Source organism: Falco rusticolus, chromosome 17 (assembly GCF_015220075.1).
Source record: "Falco rusticolus isolate bFalRus1 chromosome 17, bFalRus1.pri, whole genome shotgun sequence".
Taxonomy (NCBI): domain Eukaryota; kingdom Metazoa; phylum Chordata; class Aves; order Falconiformes; family Falconidae; genus Falco; species Falco rusticolus.
In genome coordinates, this window is record NC_051203.1 from 747,968 (window position 1) to 768,734 (window position 20,767).

The following is a 20,767-nucleotide window of genomic DNA, read 5'->3' on the forward strand; positions in this document are numbered from 1 at the left end:
GGATGGAGGCGCCAGGGAAAGGTGGGAAGACATCAAAGGTCCCCACCAAATTCTTCATCCCCAACACATATTTTGGTCCATATATTCACGTTTAGGTTGTGCCCTGCCTTGTGGAGGTGCTGGACACCCCTGACCCCAAGGGGGGAGCTCAAGCTGCAGTAACCACCTCTGAAGACTGAAACATGCAGAAGTTTCCAGCAACCTCACCAAGGACAAGGGCTCCAAGATGCAGCACCAGCGTCTGTGTCTTTGCTACAGGTTTGTCCTGCCCAAGCTCCTGAGCAGAGCGAACACGACTTGGCACCAGGGAATCACAGTCACTGAGGTTGGAAAAGGCCCTTAAGATCATAGAGTCCAACTGTGAGCCCAGCACTGCCAAGGCCACCACTAAACCATGTCCCCAGGTGCCACATCTATGTATGTTTTAAACACCTCCAGGGGTGGTGATTCCACCCCCGGCCGGGGCAGCCTGCTCCAGTGCCTGACCACCCTTTCGGTGAAGATGTTTTTCCTCATGTCCAACCTAAACCTCCCCTGGTGCAACTTGAGGCCGTTTCCTCTCGTCCTATCACTTGTTCCTTGGGAGAAGAGATGGATACCCACCTCGCTACAGCCTCCCGGCCGGCAGCTGTAGGGAGCCATGAGGGCCCCCCCGAGCCGCCTCCTCTCCAGGCTGAACCCCCCCAGTTCCCCCAGCCGCTCCTCAGAGCACTTGTGCCCCAGCCCCTGCCCCAGCCCCGCTGCCCGGCTCTGGACACGCTCCAGCCCCTCACTGTCCCTCCTGAGTGAGGGGCCGAAACTGAACCCGGGGTTGGGGGGGCCCGAACCCCACCATGGCTCAGAGGTGCCAGACGAGACCCCTCCTCCTCGCCTTCCCAGCCGGTGGGCAGCTTTTGGGGACGTGCCCCCCCAGGCCCTTCATGTGAACCATCCCCGAAGAGGCGGCAGGGGACCGCTGCCCTCCTCGTGCTGCAGCCACCGCAGGCACGTACCCAGAGAGCATCTGTGCTTTTACAGGCTGATACTGTCATGCTATGGAAATTTTTGGACAACCAGGGCATTTTAGGCTACCCAACCTGCATCTCCAGAAAGATGGAAGCAAAGTCAAAGCTTCTTCTATTTTATCAACTCTTATTTTATTCATTTATAAATACTGTTGTGTTTACAAGCATCATAGATGTGAATATTATTCCCAAACTTTCAAACACATAATACTTATAATACTATATAACAACAACCAGTAAAACAAATCATTCATCTCAGGGTTTGAAAGGCCACTCAAAAGTTGCATAAAAATACATTCTCTCCCCATCTCATAAGCTAGTCCTGCTTCTCCAAGGAGTTTATTTACAAAGAGCCATCATCAAACTCGCAGCCGCAATAGGTGGGCTCACCCCAAGCAATAAAAATGAATTCACCCCAAGCAATTGCTTAGAAAAAAAGCTTGTGTTCTCCAAGGGAGATCACGTCTGGCAAATGCTCTGGTTCAAATAGGGATCAGTTTTAAAAACTGCTTTGCACTCCGTCCCAAGCGCAGAGTGCAAGGTGTCCTATTCGTTACCTCCTCAGTGCACTGGGTACCTCAGGCATTAAGTGAGACCAAAAAAACTCATTCTCGAGAATTTGGTTTGCATCGTCATCACAAAATACTCACAGCTTTGGCTAGTCAGCGAGACTAAACTGTTGGTGGGTCCTCTACCCTAGTCAGAGTTCAGGGGGATAATCCAGTGCTGAGCAGACATTTCACCTAGAGTGGTTTGGCTTTGCATGGTGCCGCGCGGAGGAACTCAGCCTTCCACACCCTTTGCTTACTGTTCCTCAGGATAAAATGCAATGAGTGTCCTGGTGGGAAGGGGTAAAACATCAGTGCGGGATGGACCTGTCAGATTGGGTCGAACTCTCTCCCGAAAACAGACAGCAGGCTTCTTCACGCTGCCAGAATCTGCCTCGTGAGAAGAACAGGAGCTTTAGTCTGAAATCTTGTCCCTTGTCCTGCCGGGATGCACGACCCGAGACGCACGCGTCGGCACACCAGCGTGGTGTCCCCCCCCACCAGCCCCAGCAGGGGAGCCGTGTCTTCACTGCGTGGTGCAGAAGGGGCCAGACCCCTGAACAGAGCTGAGAGAGCCCAAACCTGAAGCGAGACGCGGGTCACCAAGAGAAAAAACATCAAGAACTGCAGAAGTACTCACATAAAGAGTGCGCCAAGTGGGAACGGTGTGCAGAAAAAGCATTGACCAGATCTCAAGGCTTAAAGCTGTTAAATATAGCAGGGTTAAAATAAAGTAATATAAAAAGGATGCCTGGCTTAGGCAGTGCTCTGCGGAAACCCTGATGCCATTACCAGCTTTGGTCTCTTCCTCCCCAAAGCACAGCAGCAGAGGAAGGGCCTCAGTGTACCAGGAGAAACGGCATGATGCCGTGCACAAACAGCTCTGCTGGCCGAGGAGCGGGGGAAGAGGAACCTCTGGTGGAGCTGCCTGGGGAAAAACTGGCAGCTCCAAGAAGAGCTAGAGAGGTGGAAACAGGCAGGATGGGGAGGGGAAGGGAAAAATGGAGAATCAAGGGGAAAAAAAAAAAAGAGAGAAAAACCCAGCGGAGAGGAATATAAACACACTTTCTGAAGCAATAAGCAGCAAAAGGTTCCAAAAAGCCCAGGACTGACTGACAGAGATAAATGTTACCTCGTTGAGCAAGCTCAAGAGTTAATGCTCATGTTCAAGTATCTCATCTCCCTCTCTCAGCGGGAAGAGCCCCAGCAACCCGGCAGGGACCCTGAGCTGCGCGGGGACGTGGTGGAGCTTCCTCACGGCAGCCTCCGAGTTCAGCGACTGAGGCTGCAGCTCTCAGCCAGATGGAGCAGGGAAATCAAAGGACAAAGGAAATGAAGGAAAAATCATGGAAGAATGTAAATGGGAAAGCGGTTTGGATACAGCAAGAAGTCTCTGAGTGGGAAAGTATCTTTCAAGAGCAGTCTGTTAAGGGGAATCTCAACAGACTGGATGACAGGTTACTGCTGCTGTCATCAAAATCACACAGCACATAGGGCAGCCACTGTCTAAATGCCCATAGAGAGAACAATTTTGAACTGTTCTGAGTATGTGTAACATTAAAGAGGTTTTTTTTTTTTTAGGTTTCCTTCAAGGTTAAGGCTTATTGCAAGCTTTTGACAGATTAAAAGACTTTCATCCTAGCGATACAGTTACCAGCATGCCCAAGGGTACCTTGCTGTCCCTGACACCAGCATACCCACACCTTTCCAGGGCACGCGGGAGGACAAGTGATCACTGCTTCACCCTCCTCTTCCTTAAAACCCAGCTGCTTCTTCGCCCGGCTGCGTGGGACTGGACTCTGGCATCTCTCGCTACAAACCAGCCAGTGCTGCCGTCCACTTGGCCAGCCCCCTGCTGCAAAGCAAAGCAAGGTACCTGCAGTACCAGACCAGACTCCTCCGCAGGGCTCTGCCTTCATGGAGACAGCAGGAAAATGTCCCAGCTGGCTGTTAGGGCAGGGAGGGTGGTTTCTGGTGTGGGCACAGCTCCCTCCCTGCAAGGTGATCCACGCTCGTATGCCTGTGAAAGCAGCAGAGGATCTCTGGGGGTTCAAGCTTGTCCTTCAGAAAGCTTGGCAAGTATCCGTGACACATCCTATCCCAAGGAGCGAGAGTCCAGATGCAATTAGCAGATGCTACTAACTACTGAGACAGGAGCCCTGGAAGGATACAACACGATACCAGATGACCCAGGCTGTGGGGGGAAAGCAGGGCAAGGGATAGGGGGTCTGACACCGACAGTCAGCGCTGATGTTACTGAACAGGTTTGAAACCTTACATTAAATAAGAGACTCAGTCTACTGGGGCGAAAGGAGAAGGTCTCTGTGCAAAGCAGCTGCTGTCAGCCCGTTACAGAAATCAGCCCTGTGGCTTTCACAGCATCACAATTCAACCCGAGTCCCACATCTCGGGTGGGTTGACACACATCCTCAGAGTCCCAGCCCATGTTCACATTTCCCACCAGTAAAGGGCTCGGATGTGCTGGATTAGTTCTTTAAGCGTCCCTTTTTAAAGTAGGAGCTACCTACTCCGATTGGAGTCCAATGCCAAATACCGGGCTTCTGGAAGCAGAAGTTTTGGCAGCTCAAACCCAGTCCTCACATTTCTCTTCTCCCTTGAATAAAATGTCCGAGATACCACAACATCCTTAAATTAAAAATAATAAAATGGCAGGGGTGTGTGTTGTGGGGGAAATAAGGGCAGAAAGGGAATGTACAGCAAAGGGCAGGGCAAAGCAGATGTGACAGATTGATCCCATGGCTGAAATGCTTGCTGTACTTGACAGGAGGAAAAGCCGGGGTAGGGCTTGGTGGTGGGGTTGGCAGCTCGTGTAGGGCACCCCTCCTCATCCTGCCTTCGCTTGGGATTCCTATTTGGAGAGCTTGCTGATGACACGAATGAGGGCTCCGTTCTCGTCCTTCAGCCTCTGGTTGTCCGACTTCAGCTCTGTCAGTATCTGCAGGGAGACGAAAACAAGTTGGGATCACGGCTCAGTGCCGCTGGCTGCCCAAAGCCCATGGCCCCGCGGGAACAGATGGATGTTGCTGCCCCTCAACCCAGCACGCTTTGAACGCTGGCAGCTTCTCTGTAAAATCTCCAGGATTTTTACAAACTGGCTGTCAGGCATGAAGGGGTTGAGAGGGGACTCGAGCACAGCAGAGAGCCAGGGACCAGGAAAGCCCCTGGTGGGAAGCAATGCCACGGCCCCAGCACTGGGTCAGCACCAGGCTGGCAGGGCAGGAACCATTTCTGAACTGTTTCTTCCCAAACCTGTTCCCAGAGGCTAATTAGGGCTCAGCAGTAAACTAGAAAGCTGGTTTTCCCAATTTGTATTTTCCATTTTGCCAGGACTAGAAGGGAACACGAAGGTCTGAAATTCTTACTCGGGACTGGACCTTGCAAAATCTCTGTGGAATGAACCCAAACCTCCTTGGGATCCCCCAGATGTTTGGTGCAGATGCGCACGCCATGGACAGAGGACTGGTAGAACACACCGACACCGGAGATACCTCCTTGGTGCTCAGTTTTGAATGCTGGAGCTCAAACAAGCATCACAACAGACAAAAGCCAGATCGCTTTGTAATTGCAAACAGAGGAAGAAATAGCTTCGGCATGACCTTTGCAGCATTCCTCTTTGGCAAAAAAGCCTCCCGACTTCCCTTGCTCCCCACGCTGCAGGTGGGATGACATTCAGTGGACTGTCTCCAGCTGCTGGGGCACTGGAAGCAGTGCTGTCCGCTCAGGGTGACACGAAAGGTGTAACTCACACCGTGGGTGCTGGCAGACCCAGGGCCACCAGCCCCAGCCTGCTGGAACAAGCCAGGCTGGAGCGGTGTCACACGCAGGCATGATCAGCACTGGTCTGAGCCCAGCGTCTGCCATGGTGAACCTTAGAGGAATTCCCCAGATTCAAAAGTCCCACTAAACCTTCTCCTTCCTAAGCTGGAGTTGCAGCTCTGAGCACAACCTCCCGCCCGCTCCTCTCATCTGCAGCTCCTCCACGACCGCCACCACCGAGCGCGGCAGCTGCTGGGGCAGACGCCAGCTCCCACCGCTGCCATGGAGCCACCCTCCTTCCCCAGCCCGGCCGGGCCATGCCCGTGCCAGTGTGCCCAGCGCTGGCCCCGCGGGCGCTGGCAGCGGGCGCTCCACAGGAGCATCTGCAAGAGAGAGAGAAGGGGGAAAGTGCAGCACGGCAGGTACTGGGGGCAGGTAAAACGACGTGATGTGCCGGCCAGAGCTTCAGCTAGCGATGCTCAGAAATCCCTCACTGGACCCAGCAGTGGTGCGACCGGCACAGCTCCATGACGGGGCTGTCACCAGAACAGCAGCCATGACTCCTATTTCTCACGGCCAGATGGGAGGCATCGCTCATCACCCAAGTGCTCAGGAGCTCAGAGCATCAGCAGGGCGCTCGCTGCCTCTGCACTCCGTTCCCTCCTGAGCTTCCCCCGACACCCGCAGCAGAGCACGCTGCCTGCCCGTCCCAGTCCGGTGCACTGTGGCCGCTCAGCCACCTGCTGGGGTCCGCGTGGGCCGCTCATCCTCCCTGCATCCCTGCTGGGGCAGCCCTGCAGCCGTCAGCGCCTCCATCGCTGCAGGACGGCAGAGATACCAAGTTCTGCCACTTGCTTTGGTAGAGATAAGTCGTCACAGGTTCCCAGAAGCAACCAGGGAGCAACCACCACAGCCATCCTGGTTCTCCAGCTCGCTGGGAGCTGGGATGGTGGCTGTGCCTCACACACATGCTGCAGTGCAACTTTGGTGATTTATTCAAAAAGGAGCAAGTGTGACTACATGTAAAGAAAGTGCTTCTTGGGAAGTTTCCCAGCTGTAACCCCACTCCATCACTTTACAGTGAAGCTTTGCAAAAACCAAAAATTAACCTTATAACACTTCGTTCCTCCCATCCCAAGGGTATTCCTCCCTTTGAGCAAAGCAGCCTCAAGTCGGGTAAAATAAACTGCATGTGAAGCAGGCTGGTAATGCAGCGGCCCGGCAACTGAAGCTGTATAAAAGTCTCGTTGGAAACGGCAATGAGGGATGTGGCGCAGCCTGCAGGGGACCACGAAGCCAACCATGATGCAGTGTTGGTGTAAAGTGAGTTTTGGCCTAGGGGCTGATCCGAGCAGCGGTGCTGTGTGTTCCCTGTGTCACAGCAGAAAGTGGCCCTTCAGACGTTATGTGGATTTTGGAAAATGAGATTCTTTGTAAAGCACCACTGCCGCAAAAGCATGGTAAGTCTGTCAGACAGTGACATTACTGTATAGCTGCAATGCCTACAGAGACTGGTGAGACAAGGTTTACCTGTGCAGGTAACAAATCCCGTGTTAGAGCTACTAAAAGAGTTGAAAAAACCCCAGCAGCGATGCAGACACAGGGGTCTTCTCCAGCTCGGACGCCAGCAGTGAACTGCAAACCCTTAAGCAACTGGGGAGGATGAGCCCCCCGAGGTCTCAGCCAGCCTGCACGAGAGACCCCTCAGAGCAGGCGGGGGTTAGCAGCGGGAAGCAATAATGCAAAGATTTCCTAGGAGAAGAGGAGAGGCCGGTGACTTACAGTTTGTGAAACACTTTCTCCGAGTCTGGAAATAGATTTGCTCAATTTTCCCTCCTCAGATCTCAAAGCACGTTGGGAAGGAGAATGACTTAAACTCACCACTCGTGAGAAGGAGTGAGTCACTGACAGGTTCAAGCAGATTTAAACCAGAAAGATGGTGAGATCATTTATCTGACCATCTGCGCAATTCAGGCCACATCGCACGGAACACCCGCCCCCAGCCCCTGCGATACACGCGTGGTCCTGAGCTGAGGCTCCCGGAACAGGGAAGCCACAATTCCCCTGCTTAGTTTGTTTCTACGGTTAATCATCCTTGATATAATTTGTGTGCTAAGAATAGATCTTTTTATACCTTAGTGTCTCTTCCAGCCCACGAGAACATACTGCTTCTTCCTTTTTTTTAAAAAAAAAGCTATGTCTGAAGGGATCTGAATATCCCTACTCACCTGCAAAGGACAGGTAGAGCCCTAAGAAAAAAAGAGTTTACAGCTTCATTTTAGCACCGAACCAATGAAGTAGTGAGAAAGGATGTAATTTAACTGCATGATGTAAGTAGTGAGAAAGGATGTAATTTAACTGCATGATGTGTGAGGGCAAAGCTTACGGAAGGCTTGTCCTTGGATTTTAGCACTAATTGCTCTGCACTGAATTTAAAATGGAAGATGAAAAAAGAAAAGCGCACCTGGTCCAGCTCCTGTCGCTTCACCTGCCTTGTAGCCAGACCGAGGAGGCTGCGGGGATGCTGCCGCCTGTGAACTCGGACTCAAAAATCTCCATTTAAAACAAGGGAAGGAGCTTGGCCTCTTTGCTCAAGTGACCAAGCAAACCTCCTGCAGACTGCCCAGTGGCAGGCTTTCTAAAAACCACCTTCCCGTCTGAAATGTGCGCTCTTCATAACAACCCTGGAAGTATATTACATTGTTCATTCTGACTTCAGATAACCTTATTTGCCGGGTGCCAGCTTCTCACTGAACTAAGTCCAATTAAAAAAGAACTGTATTATGAGCAGATGTAAAGCACAAAAGACCTACTTTGAGGTAAGGTAAGGGGGAAGGGGCCGCTGGCTGGCCCGCTCACACTGACAAGCCGCCCCAAAGCCATTTACCAGCGTTAAGCCAGAGGGAAGCAGCTGATCCATCACTCCTCAGGAGCCACCTCAGCGCCATCCACCCAGCCCTACGTCCTGGTGTCAAGGCGGGGAGCACACCCTGCTTCCCTCCCACGTGGTGGCCTCCACACGGACCAGGCAAGCCCCTCGATGCGGTGGGTTAGTAAAACGGCGGGGTCAGCATCGTCTGCCAAGCAGAGTGAATGTTGGCAGGACTGAACCGAGCCTCCAGCGAAACCCTGCCCTCAGCCAGGCAGTGACACCATGCTTTCGGCTTTCGGAGCATCCTTCGGCACATGCTGCTTTTGAGCCACAAGCTTCACCAGACACCCTCGAGAGCAACGAGGTGAGCGGAACAGCCCGGCCAAGGGAGCGGAGACCTGCCTGGAAGAGTGGAAGAGGGAGGCGAGATGAGCCGGAGGGAAAGCAGCTACAGCTCCTCTGATTCGGAGGGCTTGGCAGGCAGAGAAAGTCTGGCTACGACCCGGGTCAGAGCCCTGTTTTCAGCCAGCAGCTGCTCATTCATCTGCCTCAGAGTGTGAATCTGTTTGAGCTGGTGGAGATTCTGCAGAGAGTGAGAGGAGTGGACAGAAAAGTACAGAGAAAACACACCACGAAGACAAAAGGGCACAGAAATGTGAATTTAGTCCACAAGCAGTAAAAGGACAAAAAAAAAAAAAAAAAGGAAAAAGAGAATAAAAACCGAATTAGTAGCAGCGAGTGCTGGATGGGCAGCAGCTCAGATGCATATGGGGAAAGCCTTACAGCACATTGAGGATGTTCTGGGAACCATCCCTTTCTCCAGAGGCCCCCAAAGCCTTTAAAAAGGTCAGATAAAGGGATTTCCCACCACAAAGCAGATCATCTCTTGGTTATATCCTAGTTTACCCGGTGAGCTCCAGTAGCACACAGCCCCTGCACTTAGGAACTACTGTGAGAACTATCACCATGGACTTACCCCCTACACAGGCTTTGAAAACACTGCTGACAACTGAGAACTTCTTTGAAACTCCTTTTCTTCATGTACCTCTAAAAGCTAAAGCAGTCTAGCGCAGCAAGGAGCGAACGGAGCTTCACGGAAGACTGTAAAGGCACAGACTGAAGCACCCGACAGCGTCGCTGTCCTGCAGCAGATCACCCAGACACACCGCGTCTGCTCGCATCCCTCGTCCTGCGGCACCTGAATGATGTCTTGGGTCTGCTCAGGCTTCAGTCCTGCCAAAGGGTCTGGGGGTGGTGGTGCGTGGGGGCCATCCCTGCCCAGATTCAACTTCTGTCACGGGGCTCCATTTATCTCTGATCTCCAGAGGTGAAAAATCAGAACCTTAAACCACTGATTTTAACTACAGGAGTATGACTGACAGCATCTCACACAGGAGGCACATGGAAACACAGCGTTTTACAACAGAAACAAATGGGCAAAAGATGGTGTGGAAATCAAGCCCCAAAGCTGGGGCTGGCACAGGTACAGCGGCAACGGAGAGATACAGAACATAAAAAGCAACGAGGAAGATAAAACGGGAAAATGGCAAAAGCCATGCAGACATCCCCATTTCTACAAGGACATTTTTCCCGGTGATGCTAAAGCGAAACCACGTGCTGGACACTTGTACCACGCGTGTGTGCCAGGCCACGCTGGGGGCTGCAGAGCTGCTTTCTGAGCAGCATCCCGACCCGCTTCCTCCCGACGGCTCATCGGGTGGTGGGGCCACGTCAACAAGAAACCTTCCTCCATGGTGGAGGAAGCACAGATGCTGGGCAGGGCAAAGGCAGGAGGGGAAACATTTGTGAGAAGAGCAGTTTAAAGTTCATGTGAAAAAATCACAGCCCGGAACCAAAGCAGCTCTGCAAACCAGTGTGCTCCTCCCTGTGTCCTCTTGTGAGCTTGCAACGGCAGAGAGGAGGCAGAGGGAGGGGTCTACTGGGAAGGGGATTCCTTTCTGCCATTTAATTAGCAGAAAGCACTCAAAGGGAAGTCACTCTGTCCTTAACCAGAAGCAGCACTGAAAAATCTACTGTGGTGCAAAGAACTTGCAGGAACTTCCACCCAACTTGCACGGCGCAGAACTGGCTGCACTCGGCAAGGGACCTGCTGCATCCCAGGACACTTTGCCCAAGGGCTCGTTCCTGTATAAGAGAAGCACTTTGTGTAGCCCCGATGCATCAGCTCGACTCTTAACTACCCAAAAGAGCTGCCTCTGCTCCCCATTAAGGAATCAAGACACCTTGTCCAAAAGCCCTGCAAAACCAGTGGAAGCACGGTAGGTGAGTGCAGGGAGCCAGCAAAGGATGGGGTTCGACCCCCCTGAGGGCATCCAACTGACAAAGCAGCTCCTGCTACTTGGACTACACCAACACAACTCTGACACTGGATAAATCAGCAGGTCCTGAGACAGAGCCACGGCCAACAAACTGCGGGAGAGCTCCAGGGACACCTCGGCAGCAAGATCCCCTCTCACCAAATCTCAACCGTCTATCCATCACCGAACCTGCCGCGCTCGGTGAGGACACAGACAAACACTGCATGTCTGTCCTGGGATAAATCACACCCAGGAGCTGCCGGAGGATGGTTCATACTGGAAGAATAATCTCTTTTGGTGGTACCATGGATAATAAACATCCACTGCTTTATCACAGGGAACACAGCTGAGCACCTGGCTGGCAGAAAACATCAAACATGTAAAACAGGGTGCCATGGTACAGAGGACAGAAAGGATTGTAATCGTTTTAGAGACCACCTTTATTTTTCCATACCCACGTAGCACGAAACCTCAGCATGGCACTATCAGCTGCAGCTCAGCCTCAGCATGATGCCACAGATGATAAAAAGGATCACTTATGTAAAAATGTGTGTGTGCTGCAGGTAGGACAGCCTTCTATTTATCTAAGAAATCTAGCAAAGACTGGGAAACTGGGACTGAAGCCAAGGATGAAGACCAGAATCTGGATGATACCGCTGCGATTGCTTATCACTCTGCTTGATACTTGGCTTTCTGAAAGCAGGTTTCTCAGTTCAGCTGTACCTGCCTTCAATTAAAGGATTCTGTGCCTGCAACACTAGGGGAAATAAAAATGCCCAAAGCATGCAAAATGTACAAAGCCAGGAGGTGCAGTGCTGCTATGGAGTAAAGAAGCTTCTGTGACCTTCAAGAGAAACTGCTGTTAAGTTGGGACCTCAGGCACTTGGCACTGAATTCAGTTCAGTGCAAATGCTAATTTTCTTTCTCCTTCCTCAGCCAAGTTGCTGTATCTCCAGTCAAATTCTGCAGTCACTTAGGAAAACGCTGCACCACTCTGTCACCTTCACAAGAGCAGGTCTGCAGGAGCAGCTCTGGCACCAAGGAGTTCTTGACATTACAGAGTCTGTCCTGCTCCTCTCCATTTCTTGATTGCTTCGTTAGCAGGGGTTAAACTCATGAAAGGAACCAAGCTCACACCTCAAGCACAGGCTGAAGCACAAAGCCAGGCCTGTCCTGTGACCACTGCTGTGCCTCCACTTCCTAAGAAGTCAGCTGCAAGAAGAGGAAAGCCCTGGCCAGGACACCAGACACCTCGGGAGCAAAAGGCTGGATGTCAGTCACGCAGGGCTGGTTCAGCTCAGAGACTGGCGGGAGGAATCCCCAAACCCACAGCATCACCTGAGCCCTAATAACCTGGCATGCCAGGCTGTTTCCCCTTGCTGCTCTCCACATTAAAGGACACTGGTGGATTTGCTGAAGTTGCTTATTCCTTCTGATTCTGCTCGACAGTTATTCAGCTAGCGCAAGAAGCAGGAATGAAAGTCTAAGCAGAATTAATAATTTGTTTTCCTGGCTCAACTTCCACACCAGGGATTAACACAGATGCTCTGTGGAGGTTATCTCATTCTAGGCAAACACTCCTGGGCTGACTCTCCCGCTTTAAGGCATGATGCAAGTGGACACAAAAGTCTGCTTTCCTTATGGACATGTCCAGTTCAACGTTTGCATCTTCAGAGACTTCATACTTCTTTTTACTGAGTGTCAAAAAAGACACGCCACAGTGCACTCAGGTACTCACCACATGCTGGAGCTTCCGCAAAAACCAGTGGAAACATAGCAGCATCTTAGAAGAGATACTTCCAATTTTCCTTTCTATATGTTCTACTAACATATAGCCCCTTTGGTTGTTCGCTGCAGCCAGAACACAGCAGAGAGCAAAGAGTAAGTACCACTCTTGAGGACCTGATGGCTTATTTTCAGTTAGACCACAGGCTCCTTTAGCTCATGCCTCTGGCACGTCTCTCACGGCAATACAAGAACATGTCAAACTTCTAGCAGTGCTTCTCCTTCTGCCCCATCCTGGCTTCCATCAGCCTGCAGCTCCAGACTACCTGAGCCAGAGGTGCTCTGGCTCCATCCAACCGCTCCTACAGGCACCTTCCCTCATTAATTGCTTTCTGAACCAACATAAATGTTTCAAAACCGACAGGCCACTAGAGGACACCAATTTGTCTTTTTACTCCACGGACTGAGCTGGTTTGCAGAGCGATCTGCATAGCTGAAGAAACAACACGATCTGCTACCGTCTGCATTTTTTCTTGGAGGCCATGTTTCTCTAATTACAGGAAAGTCTCTCTGGAGTTAAAGGTTGCTACCTGTTCAGTGATCAAAGAATCTGGAATTTAGGCATGTTCAACCCTTTCTCCTTCCCCTTCTGGCTAGCATATCCACACTTATTTTCTCTTCTGTGAGAGAACAAGAGAGTGTTTACAGTAAGATGCCACCAAATCATTCTGCTGCTTATTGCGCTAGAAGATGCAGCACCAGCCAACAGGTCCTCTCGAAGATGTACGCTCCGTTAACAGATGAAGCTTCAAACAGAAACATAAAGTTGGAGCCTCCTCCAGGGTGGCAGGAAATCGCTTCCATCAGTGCCCCGTGCCGGGAGATCCTCGGACGGGGTCCCTCCTTAAAGCAGCTTGGTCCCACCTGGGTCATGCTCAAAGGGAACGAAAGCGCAGGGCACGGCACATGGGGGCATCCTGTACTGTGAGCATTCACATCTAGCGTAAAATGCTGTCACGCTGCAAAACCTCTGTGAAGTTTTAGGTGTGCTGAGGCGGCACAACACACTGCCTCCCCGCCAGCCCCGTGATCGCAGGGCATCCCAGCCACGGCAGGAGAACCATCCTTGGAAGCAATGCCACGAGAGAGGGAACGCAAAGGAGCGGTCGGTGGCGGATGTCTCGTGACAGCAAGCCATGCTGCACATTTCATTGGGAAGCAAATTCCTCTTTGCTGAAAACTATTCCAGGCTGACTTACTGACACAGCCTTCCAGTAACATGCTTTAGGAAGGGAGTACAGGAATACAATCACTCTGTGTTTTTTCCTGGCTAGTGTGCGTGATCTCAAAAGCCAGCTTTGTCTTCTTACCCGTCTGGAGAGAACCGCAGCGGCTTAACTCGGGCTGCAGGCTATTCAGAGCACAGAGGATCAGCACACTGAAACTCACCGATGCCACAACCGGTTAGTTTTGGAAAGCATTTAAGAACAGTTTTCACAGTTCTCAGATCAAACAGCATAACAAATTAAACATATGGTGCAATCAGATGAATGATCATAGGACAGTTTTGTTAGTATTTCATGTCTGGAGAACATGACCATTAAAGTAAGTTCTGACTGCATCAGGGAACACGCTCAAGAGGTTAACACGAGTCCCTTTCCCAGGTACACCTTTAACATCCTACTCCTGGGTGACAATCCCAAAAGATGTTAATACAAAGCATATAAAACGGGACAGAGTGAATAGATTATTTCCTACCTTCATCTCCTCTTCCATTTCAGAGAGTTTCCGCTCCAGGGCTCGCTTCTCCTGTTTACAAGGATTCATAACAAAGATGGTCACAACGATTTAGAAGAAAAACTTACTACACATTTTCTTCTAAAGAAAAGAGTCTTGTATGTCTGTAGGAGCATCCACTGATAAGCACCTCAAAGCAACGCACAGGTTACAACCAGGAGCTGATCAGATGGGACGGAGCAGCTGGTAAAGCAGTAGGAGATACATGCTGGGCCCGTTTTGGCAGATCCTAAGCTCTCTTCGTACCCCTTCAGTGAAACAATCCTCCCACCTTTAGTGATCCCAGTTTTCAGGACTTTCTGATATAATGTGATTTTGAGCTCTGCAGGTGAAGCCATGGATTTAACTGCGCCCCACTAAAGGCGGCAATGAGAAAACTCACTGAGCCTCTCAAATAAGGAACAGTGAACGGGGAAAGGAGCCTGGAAATCCTGCTTCTTCCAGATGAATTCAGGGCTTCAGAGCTGTAAAGCTGACTGCTTTCAGGGTATTTGGAAACCAGCGATTACAGAGGTTCCATTGCCATGTGAGTACTGGTGGTGCCCACAGCAGGCAGCTCCAGCCCTTGCCTAGGGGGAGAGATCTGGGCTCCATCCATGACTTTTCCAACACGGGGACAAAGCCCTGACTAAGGTGGTGACTCTGCTGGGATGCACTACAGGTCTCCTCGGTCCCTTCCAGTCTGACTGAAGCTATGGTCACGTACGGCAGAGATTCAGCCAGACCCTGCCCGTCCAGCTTAGCTCACTGCAGTGGATTGGACTGTACGGTTACGAGGCAGGAGCATTCACACATTCAGATTTCAAGTACAACCACAGGACAGACAGCCAGCTGGTGTTCTGTCTTGTTCCCCTGCGCCCCCCAAACAGCCTTTACTTATCAGGATCAAGACTATTTGAAAGCATAATGGACCAACAGTCTCCTAGCACAATGCAATACAATTTGTTGGTCTGCAGCTTCCTGTAACAAAAGAAAGAAATCAGAACTGAACTGATCTGCAAAGAGAGCAGAAAAGTCTCGGGCACTGAAAAGGTCAGAACATAATCATCACTGTGCACTGCTCCACAAGACAAAAATATAACATCTCTTAATTAATGCTTTCCTTCAAGAAATTATTATGCCCCACAGAGCAACGCGAGGCAAAGATTGCGACTCAGAAGAAAGCAGAGACACGTACCCTTTTCTCCATCTCCAGCATGCTGGAACGGTCAGAAGTTTTCTCCTGTTTCTGCTAAGTAAATTAAAAATAGAAAGCTATTAAAACTGAGAGGCATTCACAGGATGCTGCACAAAGGCCCGGACAGCCTACAGATGCGCTTCCCAGAGAAGCAGTAGTCTTTAAAGAATCACTCAAACTTAGTTCTGTGAAAATAACTGTCTCCTCTGTAGCATCTTCCCTCCCAAGAGCTAAATCCTTGCCCATAGTGGAAAAAATGTTGGCTTGTCATGGGCCAGTGCTCAGTTTCTCCAGCCTAGGAGCCGGTTTTTGCCTTACCTGGGCTACTTTTTCCAGCTTTGATTTGATGTCAGCCAACTCAAGCTGGGCTTCTTGCAGTTTTGACTTCAGCTTTTGATTTTCAGACAGGGCGCTTTCATATAACTGAAACATGAAACAAAAGATGTCAGTTAACCAGGCTGCTCCTCGGCGGCTGCAGAGCCAGCTCTGCTGCACCGCTCCAAGCAGAAGCCTGTCCCCAGCGCCCAGCAGCCTGTCCCCAGCGCCCAGCAGCCTGTCCCCAGCGCCCAGCAGCCTGTCCCCAGCCCCCAGTGCCCAGCAGAAGTCTGTCCCCAGCGCCCAGCAGCCTGTCCCCAGCGCTCAGCAGCCTGTCCCCAGCACCCAGTGCCCAGCAGAAGCCTGTCCCTAGCGCCCAGCAGCCTGTCCCCAGCGCCCAGCAGCCTGTCCCCAGCGCCCAGCAGCCTGTCCCCAGCACCCAGCAGCAGCTGTGCGGTTTGCTTTGCTCCCCCATGCCAGGAGATTAGAAGAAAGGCAAACAGAGCTAGTCTGGATACTCTACTTGTGTTTTTATAATTCATACGAAATAAGAAAACAGCTGTTTAATTTTGTAGGGTGTTTAAACACAGCCAAGAGGCAAAGAAAAGGGATGTTTTTAATTTAGGTAAACCACCAAACATAATAAAGTTGTGCATGCTGGCTGTATCTGAACCTACGATTCTGTTGTGCTCGCCAACACAACACACCCTAGCTGCCTGTGTGCTTTTAGTTTGAAGAGGATGAGAAGGAAGGGCAATTTCAGGCCACTCCAAAATGATTTTTTCCCCTTCAATTCCTTCAAACCAGTGGAATTGCCACCCCTGTCAGAGGACAAAGTGGGCACACCGCCTGTCTCTTCTGGCCAGACATGTTCATGAAGAGGGGGCTGCCGCTTACTGTGCAAGGCTTTTCAGCATCAGTTGTTTCAGAATTAAGGTCATCTTAACCTGTTTACTTTTCATACGGTCTTTGCATTGACACTAGCTGTGCACGGCAGTCTGTATCGCTGTCTTTCAAGGATTATGTTGAAAGTTTCAGAGATTATAGAAAAAATCACTCTGGAAGGTTATAGCAGCAAAAATAATTCTGTGGGAATATGCATGCTTGAGCCATGCCGGCATACTCAACAGTATCTTCTCTTACTCCTTTCAAATCCCTCCCAGCATTTCTCCAGCCTGACTCCTCAATCCCCTCCCTCGATGTCTGACTTGGCACCTTGTCCTTTAACCCCTTGTCATTTTTCAACCCTCTGAAGGGCTGGTGCATTTGAAAGAGGCTGGTGTGACTTCCCAAAGCAATGGAAACAGAGAAAATGGAAACAAACTTTTTTTTCCCCAAGGACTCTCGGTGCAGGTTTTTGCAGCAATGGGCAGCTTCTAAGGTGCATGCAGTGACAATAATACATATAAAAAATCCTACTTTTTTATAGTCCCTGTTACTCTCCTCTTCTGCTCTGCTGCTGAGGGCGGCTAACCGGTTCTCCCTCCGGGTGTAGGCACTGGAGCGGCTGGAGGCACGATCGCTGTAGGAGTCACTGGTGGCAGGGTTCGTAGCTGCTTCCAACCTAAAACACGATGAAGATGGAGCGCCGTGGAGCCGCTGTTCCTTTGGGCCAGCCGCTATGAGCCCGACCGGCTGGGACTCGGGCTTGGCAGACCCGGTGGAGCACAGGCGCTGGGGGGGCTGCAGGCACCCCCCACCCCGCAGCAGGGCATCGCTGCTGACGGCCAGGCAGCCACCACCGACTTAACTGGGAAAAAATCCAGTGGGTATCAGCCCAACCCCCAAACGGGCAGTAATCTCCCATGGAGCTCTCGTCTTCACAGTAGGAATGGGCTCCATTTCCCATAGGGCACAGAGGGCTTTTTTCTCTGCAGAGCAGCTGTTAAATAATCTGGGGAGCAAAGGATAACAGCAAACTGGCCCAGCAGTTGAGCTAAAGTAAGAACCAAAAGGCCGGTACCAGATTCGGCTTATGCTGTTGATTTGAAGCACAGAGAATCCCCAAAGCCGTACCAAAACATTCTGACAATAAATACTCCAAAAAATAAAATTCTTACCTGGAAAGTCTTTCATGCTGAAGGAAAAGAAAAGAAAGAAAAGGTGAATTAATAATGGGGAGAATTAAAGGTTCAATTTGACAACTGCAGAGCCACCACACAGCGGCAATTTCCTACCTCTGATACCAGCACCTAGCTCCCACCAAAGCTATCCGCACTGCTCCCCATGCCCGCACCAGGAATCACCAATCCCTGCCGGAACCTTTTCAATTGCTTCAGCTTCTCTGAAGCATTTCAAGATTTCTGTTCTTTTGCTAACCTAAAACCCACTGGACCTTGTCCTTCAAATCCTAGTTTCCAGAATTGAAATCCATTCCTTTGAACCAAAAGTAATCTATTGTTTCCTTTTTAAATCAAATTATTCTTCCTGCCTTTGATCACTGCCCTATACATAATGTGGGGGAGCAGGATTAATGGACCATGACACGCAGAGCTTGCTGAGCATTCTTTGGGAACTCACAAACTTGTTTCCATGGGCAAGTACCTGCCCCAGGAAGAAAAGCTTCACTGTGGCCAGGGGATGGACAACAAGCGCTGCACAAGGCAGGGAGAGGACCTGCACACCAGCCAAAAGGCCAGAGGCGCTGGCTGATGCGCACGGTAGGTTGTTCTTTTCCCATCCCCATCCCCACATCCCCATCCCCATCCCCACATCCCCATCCCCACATCCCCATCTCCATCCCCATCCCCATCCCCACATCCCCATCCCCATCCCCACATCCCCATCCCCATCTCCATCTCCATCCCCATCCCCATCCCCACATCCCCATCCCCATCCCCATGACCATCATCATCCCCATCTCCACATCCCCATCCCCATCCCCACATCCCCATCCCCATCCCCACATCCCCATCCCCATATCCCCATCCCCATCTCCACATCCCCATCCCCATCCCCACATCCCCATCCTCATCTCCATCTCTACATCCCCATCCCCATCCCCGCCGTGCCATCCTCAGCGCTGCCTTTGCTGTAGCTGCTGCCATGTATAAACCATATATGGTCTGGGCCAACGAATGCACAAGAGGAGGTTGCAGAACAGTTTTCCTTGGCGTTGGAATATCCTACAGGGGCCGGCTGTGGTGAACCACTGTTTCTAGGAAAGTTTTCTGGATTTGGACAGCTCTTTCCTACAGCTGCAGAAATCAAATGGTAATGGCAGAGGTGTCCTGGGGGACACACCGCACTGATCTGCCACCTCCTCCGCGAGGTTCCTCGTCATCTGGCAGACATTTACTCAAACTCAAGGTGCAGCTGAAATCTTTTTCAGTCCCTTGATCTGGAAATTGAGCCCAATATTCCCCTGCTAGTTTTATTAGCAGCATCATTTCTCTGAGTGAGCACAAACCATCTGCAGGCGCTACCAGTTATTTCCCCAGATCCTTTTTAATCAGTGCAAGAGTCAACACAAGGACATCACAGAGACGAGGGGTCAGGCTTTTATTGACCAGACATGCTTGTGCCGGAGTTTGCGCTGCCTAGATACACCACTAAACCTAGTGCTAAAACACCTTGCTGGGCAGCAGATTTGCTGCCTGTCTGGCACCCCAGTGTTTGAAGACTTCAGACCTCCTGCTCCTGCCTGGCACCCAGATGATGCCTCTGACTATCAGGCAGGTATCTGGGAGCACACACCGTGGGCAGCTGAGTTAAGTCACCCCATTACATGGAGAAGTTACATGGAGAAGAAGAGGCAAGTCCCAGAGCAAGCTGGACCTGCGCCCAGGCTGCCAGCAATGCTGCCCTCTGCTAGCCAGGACGCAGGGACCTGGCTACCTGTTACATACACCTAGTTATTGAGATTTTAATTCATCCTGCCCCAATGCAACCCTCATCATGACTCGAGACAGGAGCCTCCCCAAGGAATCTGCAGTCCCCGCTTGCTCTGCAACACAGCCCTCCGACATGAGACACAGTGATCTGGCCAGTACAAAAGAAATTAACTGAAGAAACCTGGCACATCTGAAGCCTTGTGGATGGACAACACGTTCAGCTGAAGGTGCTAAATGCAAAGCTCAAAAGGATGAGCAAACCCTGCTATTAATTAGCATGTTCTCTCCAGAGCTGTGCCTGCAGGGCCACCCTCAGCCGGGCTCTTGGGGCAGGGCTGGGTGCCAGCCCATCACCAAAGCTCCAGGAGTCCGTCCCGGTGCTGGCATGGGTTCTGAGCCATGGCAGCGGGCCCAGCCCCATCTTATTTTATTTGCTCTAACCCTCTCTCCATGCACCAAAGGCTTCCTTTGCATGGTACAGCTGAGAAACCACCCAAGGGAGACACAGATGGCTCTCCGCCACAGCTAAGCCCCGCCGTGCTTCCACAAGTGATGCTGGCTGCTCCCTGGGAAGCTTCTCATGAGGCCAAACACCCGGCAGCCGCCTGCTGTTGTCACAGGGACACCTGCCTGCTTGCCCGAACGGCCGTGGCTTCGGCCACTCTGTACAAAGCCCCACACCAGTAAGTTGGGAGCAGTTTCCATAGGGCTGGCCTCTGCCGTGGGGCTATCGGAAAGATTGCCCGTTTTCGGCTGCAAACACACCGGCTGATGTCTCCACGGTCCTTTGTTAGCAGAGCTTCGACATTTGCCTTTTACAACCCTCAGCTGCCTGACAGCTCCCTTTTCATTCTGGCCCAGTGACCCACCCTCGCTGTTGAGTGGGAGAGGGGAATTAGGAAGTGATTAACAAGCCTCTTGTTGAAAGTTATTTGTGCACTTTATGCTAATCCCCTTCAGTGACGACTTTTCTGACAAACGGCTAGTCAAGTAATCCACTTAATATCAAGCCTGCATTTATTTCAGCCAGCACACCTGCTATCGTATTTGAAGAGCGCCGAGAAAGTCCACGCACGGCTGGGCAAGGCAACGTGGAAACCAAGGGACAAAACCTGGGCCAGTCCCCAAGCCAGCCTGAGTGCGGGCGGCAAGAGGGAAAAAACATGTTTTGCCTTTTTCCTCCTAATAACTTCCCTAGGCAGGGAATTTCGGTGATTTGATGCATCTTTGGTGAAAGAGCAGGGGCGCGCTTCTGCAAAGGGAGGGAGCGGTTAGAAAGGAATCACTTTAAACACAGCTGCTGGGAACAGCAAAGGGGAAAACCCCCAGGTTTATTGTACCTAAAACTTGCCTGTGACGGATACAGAGATGAATTAGTCGGACTGCAGTCACCTCTGTGTC

The 20,767-nt window shown here is 51.2% G+C and overlaps 1 protein-coding gene across 4 annotated transcripts in view; it reads right to left on the reverse strand.

Annotated features, from left to right (window-relative positions):
- Positions 1-1,093: 1,093 nt before the first annotated feature.
- The window catches only part of PPP1R12B (protein phosphatase 1 regulatory subunit 12B), a 122,288-nt gene continuing 102,614 nt past the window's right edge, over positions 1,094-20,767 (reverse strand). For all 4 annotated transcript variants that reach the window (XM_037410285.1, XM_037410288.1, XM_037410286.1 and 1 more), the window contains 6 exons: positions 17,594-17,610; positions 16,953-17,097; positions 15,537-15,641; positions 15,219-15,272; positions 14,003-14,053; positions 1,094-4,508 (listed from right to left, as the gene is read on the reverse strand). In XM_037410285.1, the coding sequence (XP_037266182.1) occupies positions 4,422-4,508; positions 14,003-14,053; positions 15,219-15,272; positions 15,537-15,641; positions 16,953-17,097; positions 17,594-17,610 (459 nt within the window). In that variant the 3' untranslated portion in view covers positions 1,094-4,421. The remainder of the gene's footprint in view (positions 4,509-14,002; positions 14,054-15,218; positions 15,273-15,536; positions 15,642-16,952; positions 17,098-17,593; positions 17,611-20,767) is intronic.